The 17,077-nt window shown below is 41.3% G+C and overlaps 2 protein-coding genes across 3 annotated transcripts in view; one reads left to right on the top strand and one right to left on the bottom strand.

The window, feature by feature from the left end:
- BABAM2 (BRISC and BRCA1 A complex member 2) overlaps positions 1-5,319 on the bottom strand; it is a 163,445-nt gene extending 158,126 nt beyond the window's left edge. Inside the window, exons 1-2 of one of the 2 annotated variants that reach the window (XM_084202711.1) lie at positions 5,188-5,319; positions 1,636-1,792 (exon numbers count right to left, since the gene is read on the bottom strand). In XM_084202711.1, coding sequence (XP_084058837.1) covers positions 1,636-1,763 — 128 coding nt within the window. In that variant the 5' untranslated portion in view covers positions 1,764-1,792; positions 5,188-5,319. Of the gene's footprint in view, positions 1-1,635; positions 1,793-4,442; positions 4,464-5,187 lie in introns of those variants that run through there. The other variant, XM_084202712.1, reaches the window with a different exon arrangement.
- A 198-nt stretch (positions 5,320-5,517) lies between these two features.
- Positions 5,518-17,077, top strand: part of RBKS (ribokinase) — a 72,159-nt gene continuing 60,599 nt past the window's right edge. Inside the window, exon 1 of the mRNA XM_084202253.1 lies at positions 5,518-5,643. Coding sequence (XP_084058379.1) covers positions 5,594-5,643 — 50 coding nt within the window. The 5' untranslated portion in view covers positions 5,518-5,593. The remainder of the gene's footprint in view (positions 5,644-17,077) is intronic.

The raw sequence follows: 17,077 nt of genomic DNA, 5'->3' as shown, positions 1-17,077 counted from the left end.
ACAAGGAAAAAATTATTTCTAGCACAGCATTTAGGTGGGCCAGTATCTTTAAACAAGCTATGAGACAACCTCTGTCAGGTGCGTTATCTGAGTTTACTATACAATTTGAATCACTGGGTTTGAGTGACAGATGTAGCTGCTGACATCTTTTAGTTTTTTAAAGAATAAACTCCTAGAAAACATTCAGGTTTTAAGAAAGCAAATATGAGATCTTCTTGGCAAGATCAGTGGCCAAAAACTTTAGACACCTATTAAAAATACCTGTGAAAAGAGTCAGCTAGAAAATACCACTTTTTGTTATTTTAATCTCTTAAAGACAGGAAGCATAAGCATTCAGTGGATAGAGAGCAAACCCCTTAGCTACCTCCCAACAAACAGTTATGTTTTCTCTCTACTTTTCTTTGTATTCCTTTCTCTTAGACTTCAATTGGGAAAATGTAAGAGCTCCCATCACAGCTTTCCTAGAAGACTAGTTCAAGGGAAAGCAAGATCTAGCATGAAATGACAGCAGCAGATGCAGAACTGCTCAGCCTGTCTTATGCAATTTGCAAGCCTAAATGTCAAGGCAGTCAACACTAATAACAAAGTCATGGCTTCTCAGACCTCCATGTAAATCTGTACTCTGTCCCAGCACCTCACAGGGAGGGAATGGCTCCTTTCAAACTAACCCCAGAATGCAAACCTCCTTCCTGAAAAGGCAATGTTACAAGCAGAAAAGCACCTCTGAAGCTTTTCATGAAACCATAATAAAACAGCCGTCAGAAGCACATTAAACAAAGTCTTCAGCAGAACTGCATTTTAAACAACAGTGATTTGTGGTGGTTCTGAACACCTTTTGTTACTTTTATTATGCTATCATTCAAAACGATACACAAAGCAGTAGTTTGTACAAACAAGATGATTTGTATATCTAAACCAAAAGTAATTTCAGTCTCTGAGCTCCTGTAGCAAAAAACCCCCAAAAAACCACCTAAATCAAAAGATGCTGTTGGATGCCCAACTCTATAAGAATAAAGCAATTTCTGACATGGGTCATCTAAATATTTTACTCTCATCATGTATTATACACAGAGGTTATACACCAAAGTCTGTTTGCATATGCAAATCCCAAAATTCTATTACTACCTGAAAACTAATCTGAACGCTTCTAGAATTAAAAATAAAAGGAGCAGCTTAGCTTATTTCAAACTCTTGGCCCTATAGCCACTTGATGTACTGCACTTGAGGGAGGCCAGATAAAGCAGAGGTTACTTTTTCTTCTGGTTTTGCATATTCATGACTACAGGTAAGGTCACACAAATTTATCTTTCAATTTTTGGTATACAGAGAAGATTGAATAAGCAAGTGATAAACAACAGAAAAAAGTGTTTGTAACTATCTCACTGCTGAAAACCAGCGCTATTAAGTGGCAGCGATGAGAGTGTCTTAACAACATTATTATTGCCAAAAATATGACAAATTTAGTCTCCCAAACTACAAAATGGTAGTAAGACAAAAAAATAATGTAGCTAGTATGTCAACTAGTATGTCAACCCCAGCTGTATTCAAAATGCTTAAACAAATGCATCTAATAAAACTCAGCTCTGAAAAGACAGCTGTGAGGGGTTGGGTGTTCTTTTTGGATGAGGAACTCACCCAGACTTCAAGTCTGTAATCCGTAAACAATTAGTAGCATCTAGTCCTACTTTTCCATTCCTGACCACACTGGAAATGAAGGGCGAAAGTGCTGGAGAAATTCTGTTCAAGGCCACTTCAGGTGACATTTTATGTTCCTCCCTCCTCTTCTCTTGCGCTGCAAAGGGAGAAAATAAAATTTTAAAATTACCTACTTATTTGATGTAGATTCACATGTACTTTGCAAACATCAATAGGAAAAAAGCTAAGCATGCAAAAGATCAGGAGAGTAGAGTAACAGAACTGTGCACAGGTTTATAGAGAAAAAATGAACACAAGTAGGGTTTTTCCTCCCACCTCTGCAACATTCAATGAAGCCTGTTTATTCAGTATCAACATAAAGCCAGAATTATGTCCTAGGTGCCTTTAATTAAGGCCCTATCCCTCTGAGAATAAGAAATAAAATTGAGGGGCAATCTGACACTTCCCAGCCTAGTCGTTCTTAGGAGCATTCCCAGTCTGTAATTGACGAGTCACACTCGTTCCACTTCTTCCCCTGAAATCAGTGGAACTTGAACTTACATTAACTGCAATGTTGGGCCAAGGGGTTTGATACCTCTCGGTATTCTCACCTGCAGTTTCCAAGAGCACTAGTGTCCACTAGTGTCCTACTAATAATTAGTATTACTTTTATACCACTTCATTAGGTGGCAATTTACAGGACTTCATGATGCCTTTTAAAAGCTAACACTGCTTCTCTTTCAGTGGTATCACTGCACTCTTTGAAAGGCATCTTAATCTTCCTTCGGTAACAGATCAGGAAGCAGTAAGCACAGCTTGTTCAGAAGTACTCACAATTGCATGACCTTATGCTAAATCAATTAGGCCATTAATTTAGCACACTTTAGGAACGTGTTGCTTTCTAGGTGAAATGCAGAAACAGAGCATACACACATTTTAACTCACTGCAGCATGAAAAGACTACAGTATGTGGACAACAACAGACTGTGGTAAGAGAAGTGGGAGAAAAGAAGGGCAACCAACCTATTAAAATGTTGATGTATTTGATCACATTCTGAGGCACAGAGCTTCATATGAAAATTAACTGAACTTGGTAGTTTTGGAAAACAAGGCTGTAAATGACTGAAGGTAACATGAACTCGCCACTGACAAGTGGGACAGAAAAGCTCATACATAAGCTCTCAGCTTTAATTTTTTTTTTTAAATAGCATTTAATTGAAAAACACTAATACACATTGCATTCACTTTGTTAAAACTGCATATGGACTGCTGTATTAGTAAGTGTTCTATAACAAGAGTGTGAACAACTCATGGCAATAATTGCAATTTTCTGTTGTTTCTCACACTCAGTTTACAAGCATTAATTAGTAACTAATGGATAGTCTGCAGAATCTACTAAATCTCTGTAACTGGGAGCAACATTAGATTTCACATTCTGGTCTCATGAAAGCCATTCACACTGGAGTAGCAGGAAGCAACACTCAAGAGTGTTTGTCCTAGATATTCAGAAAGTATCTTAATAAAGCAAAGGCTAGGCACTTTAAGGCAAACTGAAAGACTAATAAAGTAAGACTTCCTAAAAACAGTAATTATCTTTAATACACTGGCTCCTACATTTTATGGCAGTGAAGAAGCTGAAGACTATGTATCCATGCCCTAACACATAATGTGTTCTCATATATGATTTGTTTAATTGACAATGGAACAACTTAAGTTTGTTTAGCAAACACCTACAGCAATTTAAGACACTACCTCCGGTTTGCTACTTTTCTACTAAAAATTTCTGCCTACTCACCTCTATTCTTCCCAGAGGGACTGAGAAAACACAAGCCCATTCTTGACATATTTCAATGCAAAGTCCAATGTCTTAGATTGAACTGCTCATAAAAATTCATTTAAGCTAAAATACTTTGCACAAGAGGAGTTACAACAGGGCACATACTTCAGTCTGCCAGCCCTGCCGTAGGGAAGAGTAATTTTAAGCATGGAGCAGCTGGACTGATGAAGTTGAGAACTTCTCAAACCATGAGAACATGCTGAAAAATAAGCTATCCTTCTAGCAATCCTGAAGTTATACATGAAGATCACAGAACTAGTTCTGATTATGACACATTTTAAGGGGACTTTAAGTATTATGAGGATGAAATTAAAAGACATGATACACCTGGTGATCACAGCTGACCAGAAGCACCTTCCAAAATGAACTTTAAAATGAGATTCCTTATCTTTCTATAAATAAAATTTTCAGATATTGTCAAAACAAGGTTTAAAGGACTGTTAGGCATTATTCCGTACTTTATTGCATCATTTTTTAAAATCACAGTAACTTCTATTTAACAAGCCAGATACACAATACTTAAAAGGTTGCTATCAAGTAAACTCACTGATTTATTTTGTAAACAAAAGGCTTTACAAACTAGAACACAATTTGTACCAGTTTCCTAAGTTTCAGTTGTTATATACGTTGTTTTTCTTTAGTGTAAATTTCCCACAGTACTGGAAACTGAACACAAACAAACTCAGGGGAATTAAGAAAAACAAAATTCACTGGACTGTTTCCCTCCCAAAACAAAACCTTTGAAAGAAGCAAACAAACTAACAGTTGAATCCTCTCAGATTCAGCTGGCTATCACTGTGACTTGGGGCTAATGTTACACAGGCTCCACAGTAACCATGCAGTCCCCGGCTCTGCTTTGGGCACCGCAGAGAGTCGGATGCAAGATACTCCATCCTTCCACCACCGGCCGTACCATAATGAGCATTAGGAGAAGATTTAAAAAGGAAAAGGTGAATATTGTGATGGAAACCTGGAAGCGTGACAGGACCTCTCTCTCCTGTCTAACCCTCTTGGCGTGGCCGTCGGCAGGCTGGTTGCACGGTTTTCACTTTGGGGGCGGGTGGCAGGAGTTTGCGTCTGGGTGTGAGTGGGGAAAGGAGGGGACGCACAACCGCCGCCTCCTGCAGCCGTGCCCGAACACATCCATGGAATGCGATCAGCAATGTGGATCTGCGGAGCCCCGCGTAAACAACCAAGTTACCTAAGCCCTGGCACGGAAGAAGGCTCAGAATCCCAGAATGGGTAAGGCTGGAAAGGACCACAGGGGGTCATCTGGACCGACCTCCCTGCTCAGGCAGGGTCATTCTGAAGCACGTGGAACAGAACTGTGTCCAGGCAGCTCTTGAGTATCTCCAGTGATTGAGACCCCGCACCCTCTCTGGACAATCTGCTCCACTGCTCACCCACCAAGTCAAGAAGCTCTTCCCCACAGTCAGGGAGAACTTTCCGTCCATCCATTCCCGTTACGGGCTGACCCTGGCCAAGCCCCGCTCCCTCCCCAGCTGGTGCCGCCACCCGCGGCGCTGCGCCCGCCCTGCCCCGCCCCAGCGGCGGCGCTAACGCCGGCCTCCGCCGGCTCCGAGCCAGAGCCTCCCGGCGCCGGGTCCCCTTCCGCCCGCCGCTGGCCCGGGAAGGGCTGTGGCGTTGCTCGCTCCCTCCCGCTCTCCCTGCCCGGCTCGCTCGCCCCGTCCCGCCCGTCCCGGCCCCGCCATTACCTACGGCGGCCGGAACTCGCCGCTTGGCAACGGCGTGCGCGCCCCCGCAACCGCCGTGCGCGCCCCCGCCCCGCCGCGCACCGTGCGCGCCTCCGCTACCCCCGCGCCGCCGCCGCCGCTCCCACCCGGGCCGGAGGGGTCTTCACCGGCCCAATATTGGCGTCCGCCGCAAGTGCCTGTGCGGGCCGTGCCCCCGCGCAGGCCGTGGGGCGGCCGTTCGGCCGCGGCCCGAGCGGCGCGGGGCAGAGGGGAAGGGAGAGGGGGCGGTCGTGACAGCAGGCGTTCGGCAGGGACAGCCCTGCCGGGTGAAGGTCCCCGCGGGCAGCCCGTCGCCCATGGCAACCCGAGAAGCCGCGGCGGGGCCCGGGGCGGGTCAGGGTCAGGGTCCAAGGGCCGCCCCGGCGCCATGGCCGCGGAGGTTGTGGTGGTGGGATCCTGTATGACCGACCTGGTCAGGTTAGTACCGGGTGGGGGTTTTCTGCCCGCACTGGGCGGAGCGACCCTGAGGTCATGGGAGCGCAGGCCGTCACGGTGCCCGGGGAACAGCGCAGGCACTCCGGGCCTCCCCGGGCTAGGCCGCGCCGGGCTGGCCCCGGGCCGGACCAGGCGGGCGTCACGTCTCTCCCCAGGCCGGGATGGCAGGAGCGGGGTCAGCGGCAGCGCCGGAGGCGGCGGGCAGAGCGCTCGGCCCTGGGCAGAGGAAAGGACTGAGCACAGGCACAGATGGCTCAGAGGGGTTGTGGAGTCTCCATCGCTGGAGACGTTCAGGAACGGTCTGGATGCACTCCTGCGCCGTGTGCCCTGGGATAACCCTGCTCGAGCAGGGAGGCTGGGCCAGGTGACCCGCTGTGGTCGCTCCCAGCCTTATCCATTTTGGAATTCTGAGACACTGCGAAGAGGGCGGGGGGCCGGCTGCGCCCGGGTGATGTCAGCTGCAAATAGGGCTTTGAAATAAGAGTGTGGAAACGGGGAGAGGTTTGAACCTGTTGCGTGCCGGAGCTTTGATCAGCTGTCTGTGACTCGGGAGACAGGAGAGACTTGGGTTTGTGTTTTCAGCTGTGCCGGGTGGGTCGGTGTTGGCCTTGGCCAGGGAAGCAGCGTTCCGTGGGCACCCGCACGGGAAGCCTGGAACTCTGATGCTTGTTATCAGCAGAAGAGTCTGAAACGATTTTATGAAAGTAAATCAAGCTGGTCAGCCTTAACACGTTTTCAGTTCAAAGCACACTCGTCTCGACTGGAAAAGTGAGAAAGTAAGGTTAATATTGCAAAGAATCCGAAGTTAGCTCCACCAATCAGTAGGTTGTAAGTTGATTACTTGCGTACAACATTTTGTGTGACACTTTGAAGTGAGATTGAGGGAAAGGGGGAGAGAGGGAGGCCCTCCCAAGGTATTCATATCCAAACATATCAAGAAGTGCCTGTAGGAAGCCCTCAAAAATTTAACAGCTCTGAACCCCAAAGCTATTTTTTAATTATTTAAAAAGTTTTTAAAATTAATATCTTAATTTAAAATAAATCTTTATTGGTTTTCTGAGCATTTTGTTTTTCAAATTAAATACTTGGGTCTCATTGTCTTTTTTTTCTCCTTTTTCTTTTTTGCACATAGGTAAGGTTTGGGAACTTCTTTGAAAATTGGAAGTACAGAAGTTCATGAAAGCTCGTGGTTCCAGTAGCCCTGGCTTTGTAGTCAATACTAAATAACAGGAGAATTCAAACAAAATTGCAGGAATTCACGATGCAAATTCTAACCTGAACTGCCTGGCCTCGCCAGTCCCAATAAACTTGAAAATCAGTCTTTGATTTGTACTGTTTTAAACACATCTCCATACTCTATATGCAGACTTTGTTAAAATAGGATTGAAAGTGTATGTACCTGGACTGCATCAGTTTGTCCTGCTTGGAATTCTGCAATTAAGAGAATGTTCTTTATCAACAGGCAATTATACCAAAGCCTGTGGGTCAAGAAAGTGCAGAACGTGTGATTAGAGGAACATGCTGAGGAGTGAGTACTGCTTAGGCATAGACTTGTGTTGCAGAAATGATGAAGCCCCTTAAATAATCATAGAACCTGTGTCAGAAAGATTTAATGCTCTGTGTAATTTGCAGAACATGCTGGCAGCTTTCCAAAGAGAATAGTTGTCGTAAGTCAGAGTAAGAACTGTGGAACTGATCTTGATGTTATGTGTGAATGAGCTCTCAGATGCTTATGACGTTGCACTGAAATGCAAAATTTGGTGCTCTAACCTCAAGATGTTCCTTTTCCTGTCTGTCTAAAATATGGGGGGAAAAGTAGTAATAAAATTGCCAGTTTAAGCACTGCTGACAACTGCAGCTTTGGGATTTTCTTGACACTTAAGCAAACAAACAAGAAACCGTCTTACTCTTTTTTTAAATTTTGTTTTTTGGCTGCATGTTTGATATGATAGAAATGCAGTCATTTGTTTGAAGGCATATTAACTGACCATACTGTAGCCAGAAATTACACCATGGGCTGGAGTGACAGATGCTGTTACGCTGGTCTTAGGTGGCTGAAGAAAAGCCATTTCACTTTTCAATCAGCTGAGACGGTTTCTTAAAGTGTACAAATGTGATCACAAGTACATATCTGACACCATTATTAGCCTCTGCTTTAAGTAGCATTGAAAGGGCTTTTTATAAGTGATAAGCTAATCAGCTTCAGTTGAAAAAGAAGGGATGGCTTCATTCTTTCTGTTACTAGCACAGAACTTCAGGCACTTCATAAAATAAGAAGAACAGTGTTTTTAAATTTTAGCTGGCAAAAGTTTAATCTGACCAAAATTTCCACGTGGTACCTTTAAACATTGTTTAAATGTATCCTGGGTTAGGAAAATCTGGGTAAAATTACCGGAAAGTACTAAGCAGTAGGCTTGATTGTGCCTAGGTGGAACAGGAAACTATAAACAAGCTGTATGAAATATAAAAATTGTCACGTTAGGGTTAGGATTAGATTCCAGGAGCATAACTTGTCTGTCTTTGTATATGAGATTTAGAGGGGGCTGCAAATTCTGGATTTAAAGCTAGGATTCATTTCAGTCAGAATGAAGGAGCATCGGGGTTTTGCGAGTTTGTCATTTGTGCTGATATTTCAGTTTATAAAAGACATGGACAAGAGTGATCATGTTGAATGCCTATCACCCATTTGGAGGAGCCTTAATAAATTTGTGAGAGTTACACAGAGGAAGCTGGACACGTTCTTGTATATGTTGTGTTAATGGGCGTATTCACCACTCAACACTAAAGCCTATCTTTCTTAGAAGGTAATATTGATTGAGACTCTGCCAGAGCTAGACAATGCTGTGTTATAACTCAGACTCATAAAATACCCTGTTGGCCCTTTAGGACACAACCTTGGCCCTCTGACTGGAGAGCTAGAAGCTCAGAGTCACACTTGAAATGGTAGTGGCAGACTTTAAATGTTAAACATTCCCAGGTCTATAGAGGCAAGGTACCAAAAAGCTTCAAGCCACCACTGGACATATGGTAGCCAGATTCACCATGAAAAAAAAATTAGCATATAATGGTTATACTGAGTACAGTAAACTAATGATTTAAAGCAGTGTAACCTCTGTGTGAAATGGAAATGTACAGTTTGAAATGTGCTGAATCTTACATAATGACCAAGACAGAAAAGGACAGGGACCTTTAGTTGAAGACAGATACTCAGATGTAATTCTGAGAAATAATCAAATTCAGAAGAAAGGGTAGCGTGTCTTAAAATTCTTCTAAAAGGAAGGGCCCCAGTGGTTTGCTTTTAAAACACTATTCTCATTAGAAATTCTTTTCTCATTGTCCTGTAGCGCTGCAGTGGCAGAATGTGGGTTTTCTAAAGCGAACCTCATGATCAAAACAACCTCACGTACATACATGCAGTAAACCACACTCCTTTGGCTTAATAGGACCAGGAGCAAAACATATTTGTGGTCACAATCACAATCAACACTTCATTGGCAATAGCAGGCAATAGTAGTAGAAAACAAAAACAGCATTATTCTGTATGATCTAGATATCAAACCAGACGGGTACCATCGACAGTATTATTTAAATAGTTTCTCTTCTGACTCATATTTGCAGACTGGTCGTGGCATTGGCATTTTAATTCATATTAAATCAGGACAAGACTAAACATATAAGCCAATGAGAGTCAGACACACTAAAACAATTAGAATAAACAGGGGAAACTTTGGCATGGCAATTGAAAACAGCAGAAGCATAGAACAAAATGTAAGATGGAAAAACAGTCTTTGGATAGTCACAACAACAACAGTCTTTCAGTTTAACTCAAGAGAATGACACCACAGTCCAAATAGTGGAAAACTGCATTTTTTAGAATTTTCAGGATTTCAAGTCTTTAGTTTTCTGTGGACCTCTTTCCTCTCATTATGTTTCTTCACTCCCTTTACAGAGTAGAACTAAAAGTCCTTCCAGTTCCTGCTGTAACAACCACCGTTAATAATTACTGCAAGTACTGAACTGAGTGTAAGTATTCAGCTAGGCAGAAAGGCAAAGCAGAGAAAGCACTGAGCTCCATAAAGAGTATTGTGTTGCTGATCTACAGTGGACAGCGGTGACAAATGCACATTGGTATGAACATCCCAAACATATCACATCCTCTCTGCTAAGGGAGCACAAGCTCTGCTTGGGCCAAATGGCCAAGGTACCTCGTTAGTGAGAGTATGTGTCTTCCTTTTAAGTCTATAGTGGTGATTATTGTCTGCTGAAGTGCTGAAGTAAATGGCTCATTGGCACATTGGAAATGTCCATGATCCAAAACTATGTCTGTACGTTCTTTTTCAGAAGTGCAGTATTTGGAACAATAACTGCAGACTTTTTTTGGTGGGAATGTGAAAAAGGAATTTTCTTGCGTTTCTTTCGAGTGATCAGAGGAAATCTTGCATATGACTTCATTTTCTTCTTTGCTTTGTTTCCAGATCTCACACATGTTCTCGTTTCCACCATTTCTCTTGCATGTCACCAACTTTAATGGTTTTGCCTTGTTTTGATATTTCTTTTGCTCTTCAGTTTCTCCTAGCAGTGAAGTGTTCTAGAATCCTTCAAATCCATTTCATTTGTGTTTTTGTTTTTATCTGTAATGCCACTGCCTGCAGCAGCCACTCCTCATTCTAGTCAATCTGCCATTGCTAGCAGCATGGGAAAGCACAACTGTGAAGGAATACACGCTTAGTCCAGTTGAGGAAATTAATCTTTGGATCCAATGAAAGACATCAAGGCATGAGAGAATGTGTCATCTGTGAATTGTTTCATTTATGTAATAGTGAAAAATCTGGGCTTGATTTCAGACCCAGTGCTGTCTGCCCCTTGTCTTCTTCTCTGACCTAACAAAATTTGGGTGCATTTTAAATGCAGCATGTACAGGCTTAGCATTTTGTTTTTCTGCTCTGATTTTAGAGAACCTAACTGTTTGGAGAAACTCCTGTTTGCCTTGTCTTGTGTGGCAGGAAGAAAGCTGTGTCTTGGGGGCCCAAAAAAAAAAGGGGGGGGGGGATAAAATCAGGTTGAGGAAATCTTCAGTAATGGCATTCAGTAAGAAAATTGTTATCTGTGCATAAACAGCTTTTGAGTATCTCTTCTGGCCCAAACACAGGGCCTGATCCAAGCTCATTCATATGAAAAGACACTTTTCACTGCTGCAAACTGAAATTAAATTGTCATCCTCCGGCAAAATCTGAGTGATAGTTTATTTTAGGGTGAGACACAGTTTAATATTCTAGCGCGTTAGAGGTATTTGGTGTTATACCCCAGACTTGAAAAGTTTCCAACAAAGTTCCTCTAACAAAAAATGACAAAATATTGAAGAGGGAAAAAGGAGGGAAAATGTCTGCTTGGGTGCTTCTTAAATTAACACAGAATAACTAGGGCAAGGCCACCAGGGACTTTTTTAAACTCATTACAAGGGCTGCATTTGCAACTAAGGTTATGAACCCCAAGCAAGAGACAGTGCGCCATTGATCCCAGCTGGCACCTTCTGAAAGAAACTGTTGTTTGTGCCACAGAGGATGCTGTGGGCCCTCTCTGAGAAGGACTGGTGGTGCTAGAACACCTGCTCAGCCCTTGTCTTTGGCTCTTATCCATGAAAATAGTTTTTTTCCTCCCTTTCCTAAATGGAAATGTGGAAGTTTTAGAAGTCTTGGGAAATACGAATGTGAAAGTGGTCACACAATGTCTTTTAAGTTAAGCAACAAAAGTGTTGCTTTCTGGATTCTGTTTAATTGAAATGTCCCTGCCCTTTCACTTTGGTGTGTTCATTTTGTGTCCTACACTACTTTGTACTGTAATTAGGCACTGTTTTTACTTCCAGAGGCCATTCCATTTCAGCAATAACTAATATGACTCGTTTTTTAGACTCTTTTTATCTTGTTGAGTTTTAATAGTATGTATTTAGTAGCTCTTTTGAGCTAAAAAATGCCCCGTGTGGTACTACAGTCAAGCCTGTTCTACATGAATCCCAGTCACCAAGAACAGCACTATTTGCCCTACTGTGCATTGGGAAAACATTTTGCAATTTGAGGACAGGAAGAAAGGCAGTTTGCTTTGTAAAAAGATAGGAATAAGTGAAGAGAATTGGAGCAAGGTAAAAGGGGCAAAAATTATAGGAATGACCAAAGTTTTTACTGCAGGAAGTGTGAAGAGTCAACCTAAAGAGTTGAAATTTAGATAAAACGTAGGGAAACTACAGTCCTAAGAGTGACATGTCCCCAGTTGTCCAAAGGCCTCTTGCTTTTCTGCATCTCTTTCTGTCAGCTCTGCCTATCTGCTTGCTTTCTGCAATTTTCTCGCATAACTGCATGGCAAAATTCAGGGAAAAGCTCTGTTCTAGTCCTGCTGTCTTCTCCCAGCAGCAGTATTTTGGAAGATACGGCACCGAGAGCGTCCTCTCTTACCTCCTCCTTCCCGTGAATGAGTTCCCAGCTGTCTATTTCTTTTCCTACCAGCTGCAGTGTCTGCTCTGCTTAAGTTTGTAAATTGCTTTGAGATCCTTCAAGATAAAAGGTTCTTCTTAAGTGAGATCATTATCGCCTTGTACATTTCTCCACTCCCTTTTCTCAGTTCAAGCTTCTTTTCTCGACTTGGGGTCCAGCACAGTACTTAACGTTCCTAACTCATGGCAAAACAAAGCTTACACACAAATTTCAGCTTCCAATCCTTGAGTTGTTTGACGCCTCTTAGAGTACTTCAGAGCTGAAGGTTAAATAGATGTATTTTCCTGAGCTGATGCCAAGATGCTTAGCACTTGCCACACTGAGATCGTACTTCTGCATTTGCGTCTGACTTCATGTTATTTTGTGTGCTTCAAGAGACTGTGGAGTTCTCTTCCTCCCACTTCTGAAGTACTTACTCATTCTAGGAAGCATTCCAGCTACAGCGTTGCTCTGAGATCCTACACTGGGTTCTCATAGCCGTACTTTGTTCATGTTCTTGTGGTTATACTGTATGCCTGTCAGGGCAGGGATTTGACTCCTCTGTGGTGTGGTGAACTTACAAAGGGGAACCCTGACAGGATTCAGAGGGCTCTCTGTTCAAAGGTTCATAGGCAGTAACACAGTATTTGGCCAGGAGAACTTATTTATGTTCAACTGCAAGTCTAGTTGTTGTCTCCATCTTCTGTAGTTTAACTGGCTAGTAAGAGAGTTTTTCACTGTATGGTATCTGTGTGTTTATTCCCAATGTCACTCACATTCTAGTGAAATTTCTCTCTTTCCAATGAAAGTGAGGTCATCTTAAACCTGTGTTTATGATATTGCAGCCATTTCCATGGCAGTAGACTATGATATCATCAGTGGAGGATTATGCCTTTCCTATGTGTGTTAGCAATTAAAAATTATGGTTTGTGAGATAAAACTAGTATTTACCAAGCTTTTAGCTTTAGTCCATGTGAGACTGGGAAACTATTGCTTAATCCTCTAGAGAGTTCACTTGGGTAATGGAGTAAATGAATCTAGAAACATTTTGATCCTAGCAGGTGATATGTTTTTGGGGTATATTTTCCTAATGAAAGAAGAAAATCAGCTACTCCATCTTGTGTTCTCTCGTCTGGCCAAGAACACTTGTCTGAAACCCAGTGGCACTCCTTACAATTTTGTTATTCAGAGCTACTTAATTGTTTGACTTAAAGATTCACAATTTTCTGCTCTCACTAGAATGTCATTTTTCACCATTGGAGGTCAGTAAGCTATTAGACACTACCCACAAAAGTAAAACAATATGATCATCAATCTTTTCATCTTTTTAGTGGGTGCCCTATTTGCCAGCTGTCAGTAGCTGAATCTCTTTGTTGAACCGTTCTGAAGGTGTGCATGCTTTCTTATGGGCTGGTGACCGAAGAGGCCAATTTCAACACCATAATGGCAAAAGAAAATTCATTCATTTAAAATGCAGAGTTCAGTGTTAGAACAGTCACTAAATATATTTCATCCCTTAGCTACTTTAGAATTTTTAAGCCAAAGAAGTAGACTTTCTTCGAAAAGAGTGTGAAAAAAAGGGAAAAGACGTTAGATTAATGTTTGTAGAGAATCGACATCATCAGTCTGGGTATTGCAACATGAGACAGAATTAATAGTATTTTTTTTGTAGCTTCACTTCAGAAACACACTACTTCTCTGTACATTTCAGCCTATCTATTTTCCCACCTAACACAAGTGAACTCTCATAAAATATCTCTTTCTGTGATCTGGGTTATGACCGTTTGGAAAAAAATGACAAAATGGTGTGCCCTAAGTACATTCAAACTTGTTCAGTTACACAGAAGGTCTAGGATGTGAAAGGATTCTTCCTGAAATTGTTACCATATGAGTGACTACAGTAGAAAGAAATTCCTTTTCCCATGGTCATTCACTGGAATGGAACCAGGCTGGAATAAAAGGATAGACAAAATTATTTTATGTATGTTTTGGAGACTAAAATTACTAATGCCATAACAGATCTGGCTCTTATTTGCTGACTATACAGTCAGGTGATGTTACAGCAACCTCCTGGGCATGCATCTTCCCCATCATTTTGCATTCCTTCTGAGGCTTCATCTGTCTGTTGGAAACCCAGAGTTGATACCTCTGTTGAAAGAAAGTGAAATGTCAGGAAGTCAAATGGTTATGATCAGGGAAGAGAATGTTGGGATGAAAGCTTATTTACCAGTTGTCCAATATCACAGTAAGAAGGGGGTTGTGTTAATTCATGCTACAAAAAGATGTCATTTTATCTCAGTAATGCTCTGTAACATAAGGCCATTGCTTCACATTGTAACATCCCATGTTACAGAGAGCACAGCTATTGCCTTTTGCTCTCTGTAGGGTTGTTAGCAGCCAAGCAGTTCCAAGTAAATAGCATGCAAAGCATCAATACACTGGACACTAGCAGTGTCAGTACTGCAGGGTACTGACACTGCTAGGGTATTCCTTGGGCTTCTGCTATATCCCATGATACACACTGAATATTACGTTGTGTTATGAAAGTATCTATAATTTCTAGCCCAAATAAATACTTTTTCCATATAACTTCCACAGATTTTTAATGGTTTGGTTATTGTCCTATTATTACTGGAAACTGGTCTTGACTATTTAAATAAAATGTCTCTTGCCTTTTCTGTCTGGAGGTGTCTGACACGCAAGATTCACAACAGTCAAATAGGAAGTTGTCTAAAGGAACTCCTTTGAAAATATTTGTCACAATAGGCAGGTGTTTGGCACTAGATTTTAACACCCAACACTGAGAATATTACATTTTCTCCCCCTTTGTGAGACACAGAATGGTGTGATGAATATTCCATTCTGTCTTGTTAATGAATTACTTGCTGGCTCTACTGTTAAAGGAAATAACCATTTTCCTAGATGCATTTCTAGACTTAAGTATCTTTGGATGAATTTTAGTACTCCTGACAGTAAAGGGCTGCTGGCACAAATCAAAACCTGCAATAAAAATCATACAGAGTCGATGGTAACAAATTTGTGTAAAAACACTCTGGGCAGGCATATATATTATGTTGCCTCTAGGATCTGTCTGAGCTGTTCTTTCCATAAGAGCATACCAGTAAGGTTTTTTTTGCTTGTTTTATATGGCTCCAGTTGTTAGCTCCTATATCAAGCTGCAGTGAGTTATTTGATGCTGACATCCAGGTTCCCTTGAGGATCCTTGTATCATATACTTTGAGCCTGAAGAAAATACAAAATTACTTTTCACTAGTATGTTGCCAAAGTAGGTGCAGCTTTGTAGAACACGTTGATCTTTGTGACAACTAATTATAAAATAAGAAGGTGGTAATGTTCCCAAGTATATCAATGTGCTCTCTTCTGTATTTTATTCTTTCTTCTTTCCATTTCTGAATTTAGTCCTTTTTCCTCCTTTTTCTCCTGTGTGACATCAATAGCATGTCATTGTTGAACCATGAAATTTCCCCTAATTTGTTTTCACCTCTTCTTGGTGTCCTTGTACATCGTGTTCTTACAGTGCACTTCTCTTCTGTATTGCTCTTTCCCTCTCATCTTTCAAAAATTACTTTTCCATCGAAAGTATCATAACTCTCTTTTGTCAATTTATGCCATCCATCACTTGCTATATTTCCTGTGTTCTTTCAGATCCCTATTCATACAAAATGTATAAACCTTGATGGTATAAACAGCAGAAAGAAAAAACATTGGTCAGAGCTGAAAATGAAGGATAAGCAGATCAAGTTCAGGACTCGTGGGAAAACTGGCATTTTTTATGTTCTCAGCAGCAATGAGATTGAATATTCATTCCTTCTTCTAATTGTCTGATCCTGTTAGTATTATTCATTGGGAAAATCCTGTTAGTATTGTTCAATAATTTTTAAAATTCATTTTCATTTTTCTTTTTCCCAGAAAGGACCAAGGAAAAAATGCCCATTTGGAAAAAAAGTAGCTGGTGATTTTGCTGGAACTCATACTACTCCATATAGAGACAGCAAAAATGTGCAGATTTTTCTTCAGTTTTTGTTCCCTGTTGCTCATTAAATTCTGTGCTTAAATAGAGACACAGGGGTTGGTAGGCATTAGAAGCTAGGGTTATACAGAATTACACGTTTCCTTCTGATATTTTGGAATCTACCTCTCCCAAAAGAGCTTAAATTGTGAAAAAGGTAAAGGGACTTATCTGGAGGGGATTCCTACCTGTCACAGCAGAGTTAGCCTTGGCCAGTGAAGCCTACGCACACTCCCCCCACACCCTGCACATTCTTATCTTTGCCCCACAAACCTTAATGTTACTGTAATCCCAAATTTTAGTTGGTGCCTTTATAATTAGATGGAACTTCAGAGAACACTTTCTTTTATCAGTGAATCAGCAGTAAGATTCAAAGTAAAAACTTGACCAAAAATTTATCCTGAAGTGGCTGGGCAGTTAAATTTGATGATGGTTGTAGGTCCCTTCTAACTGAACTATTCTATTCTATTCTATTCTATTCTATTCTATTCTATTCTAGTCTATTCTATTCTATTCCCATATAATAAATATGCATGTATTTAAATCTATTTATTGCTTTCATTATTTATGATACATTGAATAAATGTATGTAAACAATGTCTCAGTTTGGTAATACTTTTCATTCATTACCCATATGGACCCAGCAGGAAGCACTGCACATACAAACTTGATAAAAAATATCATATTTCTCAAAATTACTGTCCTGGCTATAAGCTTTTAGAACATCTTATTGAAGAAAATTAAAAGTAGTTGGACTGCACTGTACTTTGTCTTGATGACTCTGTACTGTGAAAACACATCTTTGATGTTTTTTGTAATATTATAGTTTATAAAACACAATATGCTCATGTGCAAAATGCTAATACTTTATAGTGGTAGGGGTTATTTTTATTTTTTACCTGAAAAAGAGTGACAGCATGAT

The sequence above is a fragment of the Fringilla coelebs genome (genome assembly GCF_963513975.1).
Source record: "Fringilla coelebs genome assembly, chromosome: 3".
Classification (NCBI taxonomy): domain Eukaryota; kingdom Metazoa; phylum Chordata; class Aves; order Passeriformes; family Fringillidae; genus Fringilla; species Fringilla coelebs.
This window is presented reverse-complemented; position numbering and strand designations above follow the sequence as displayed.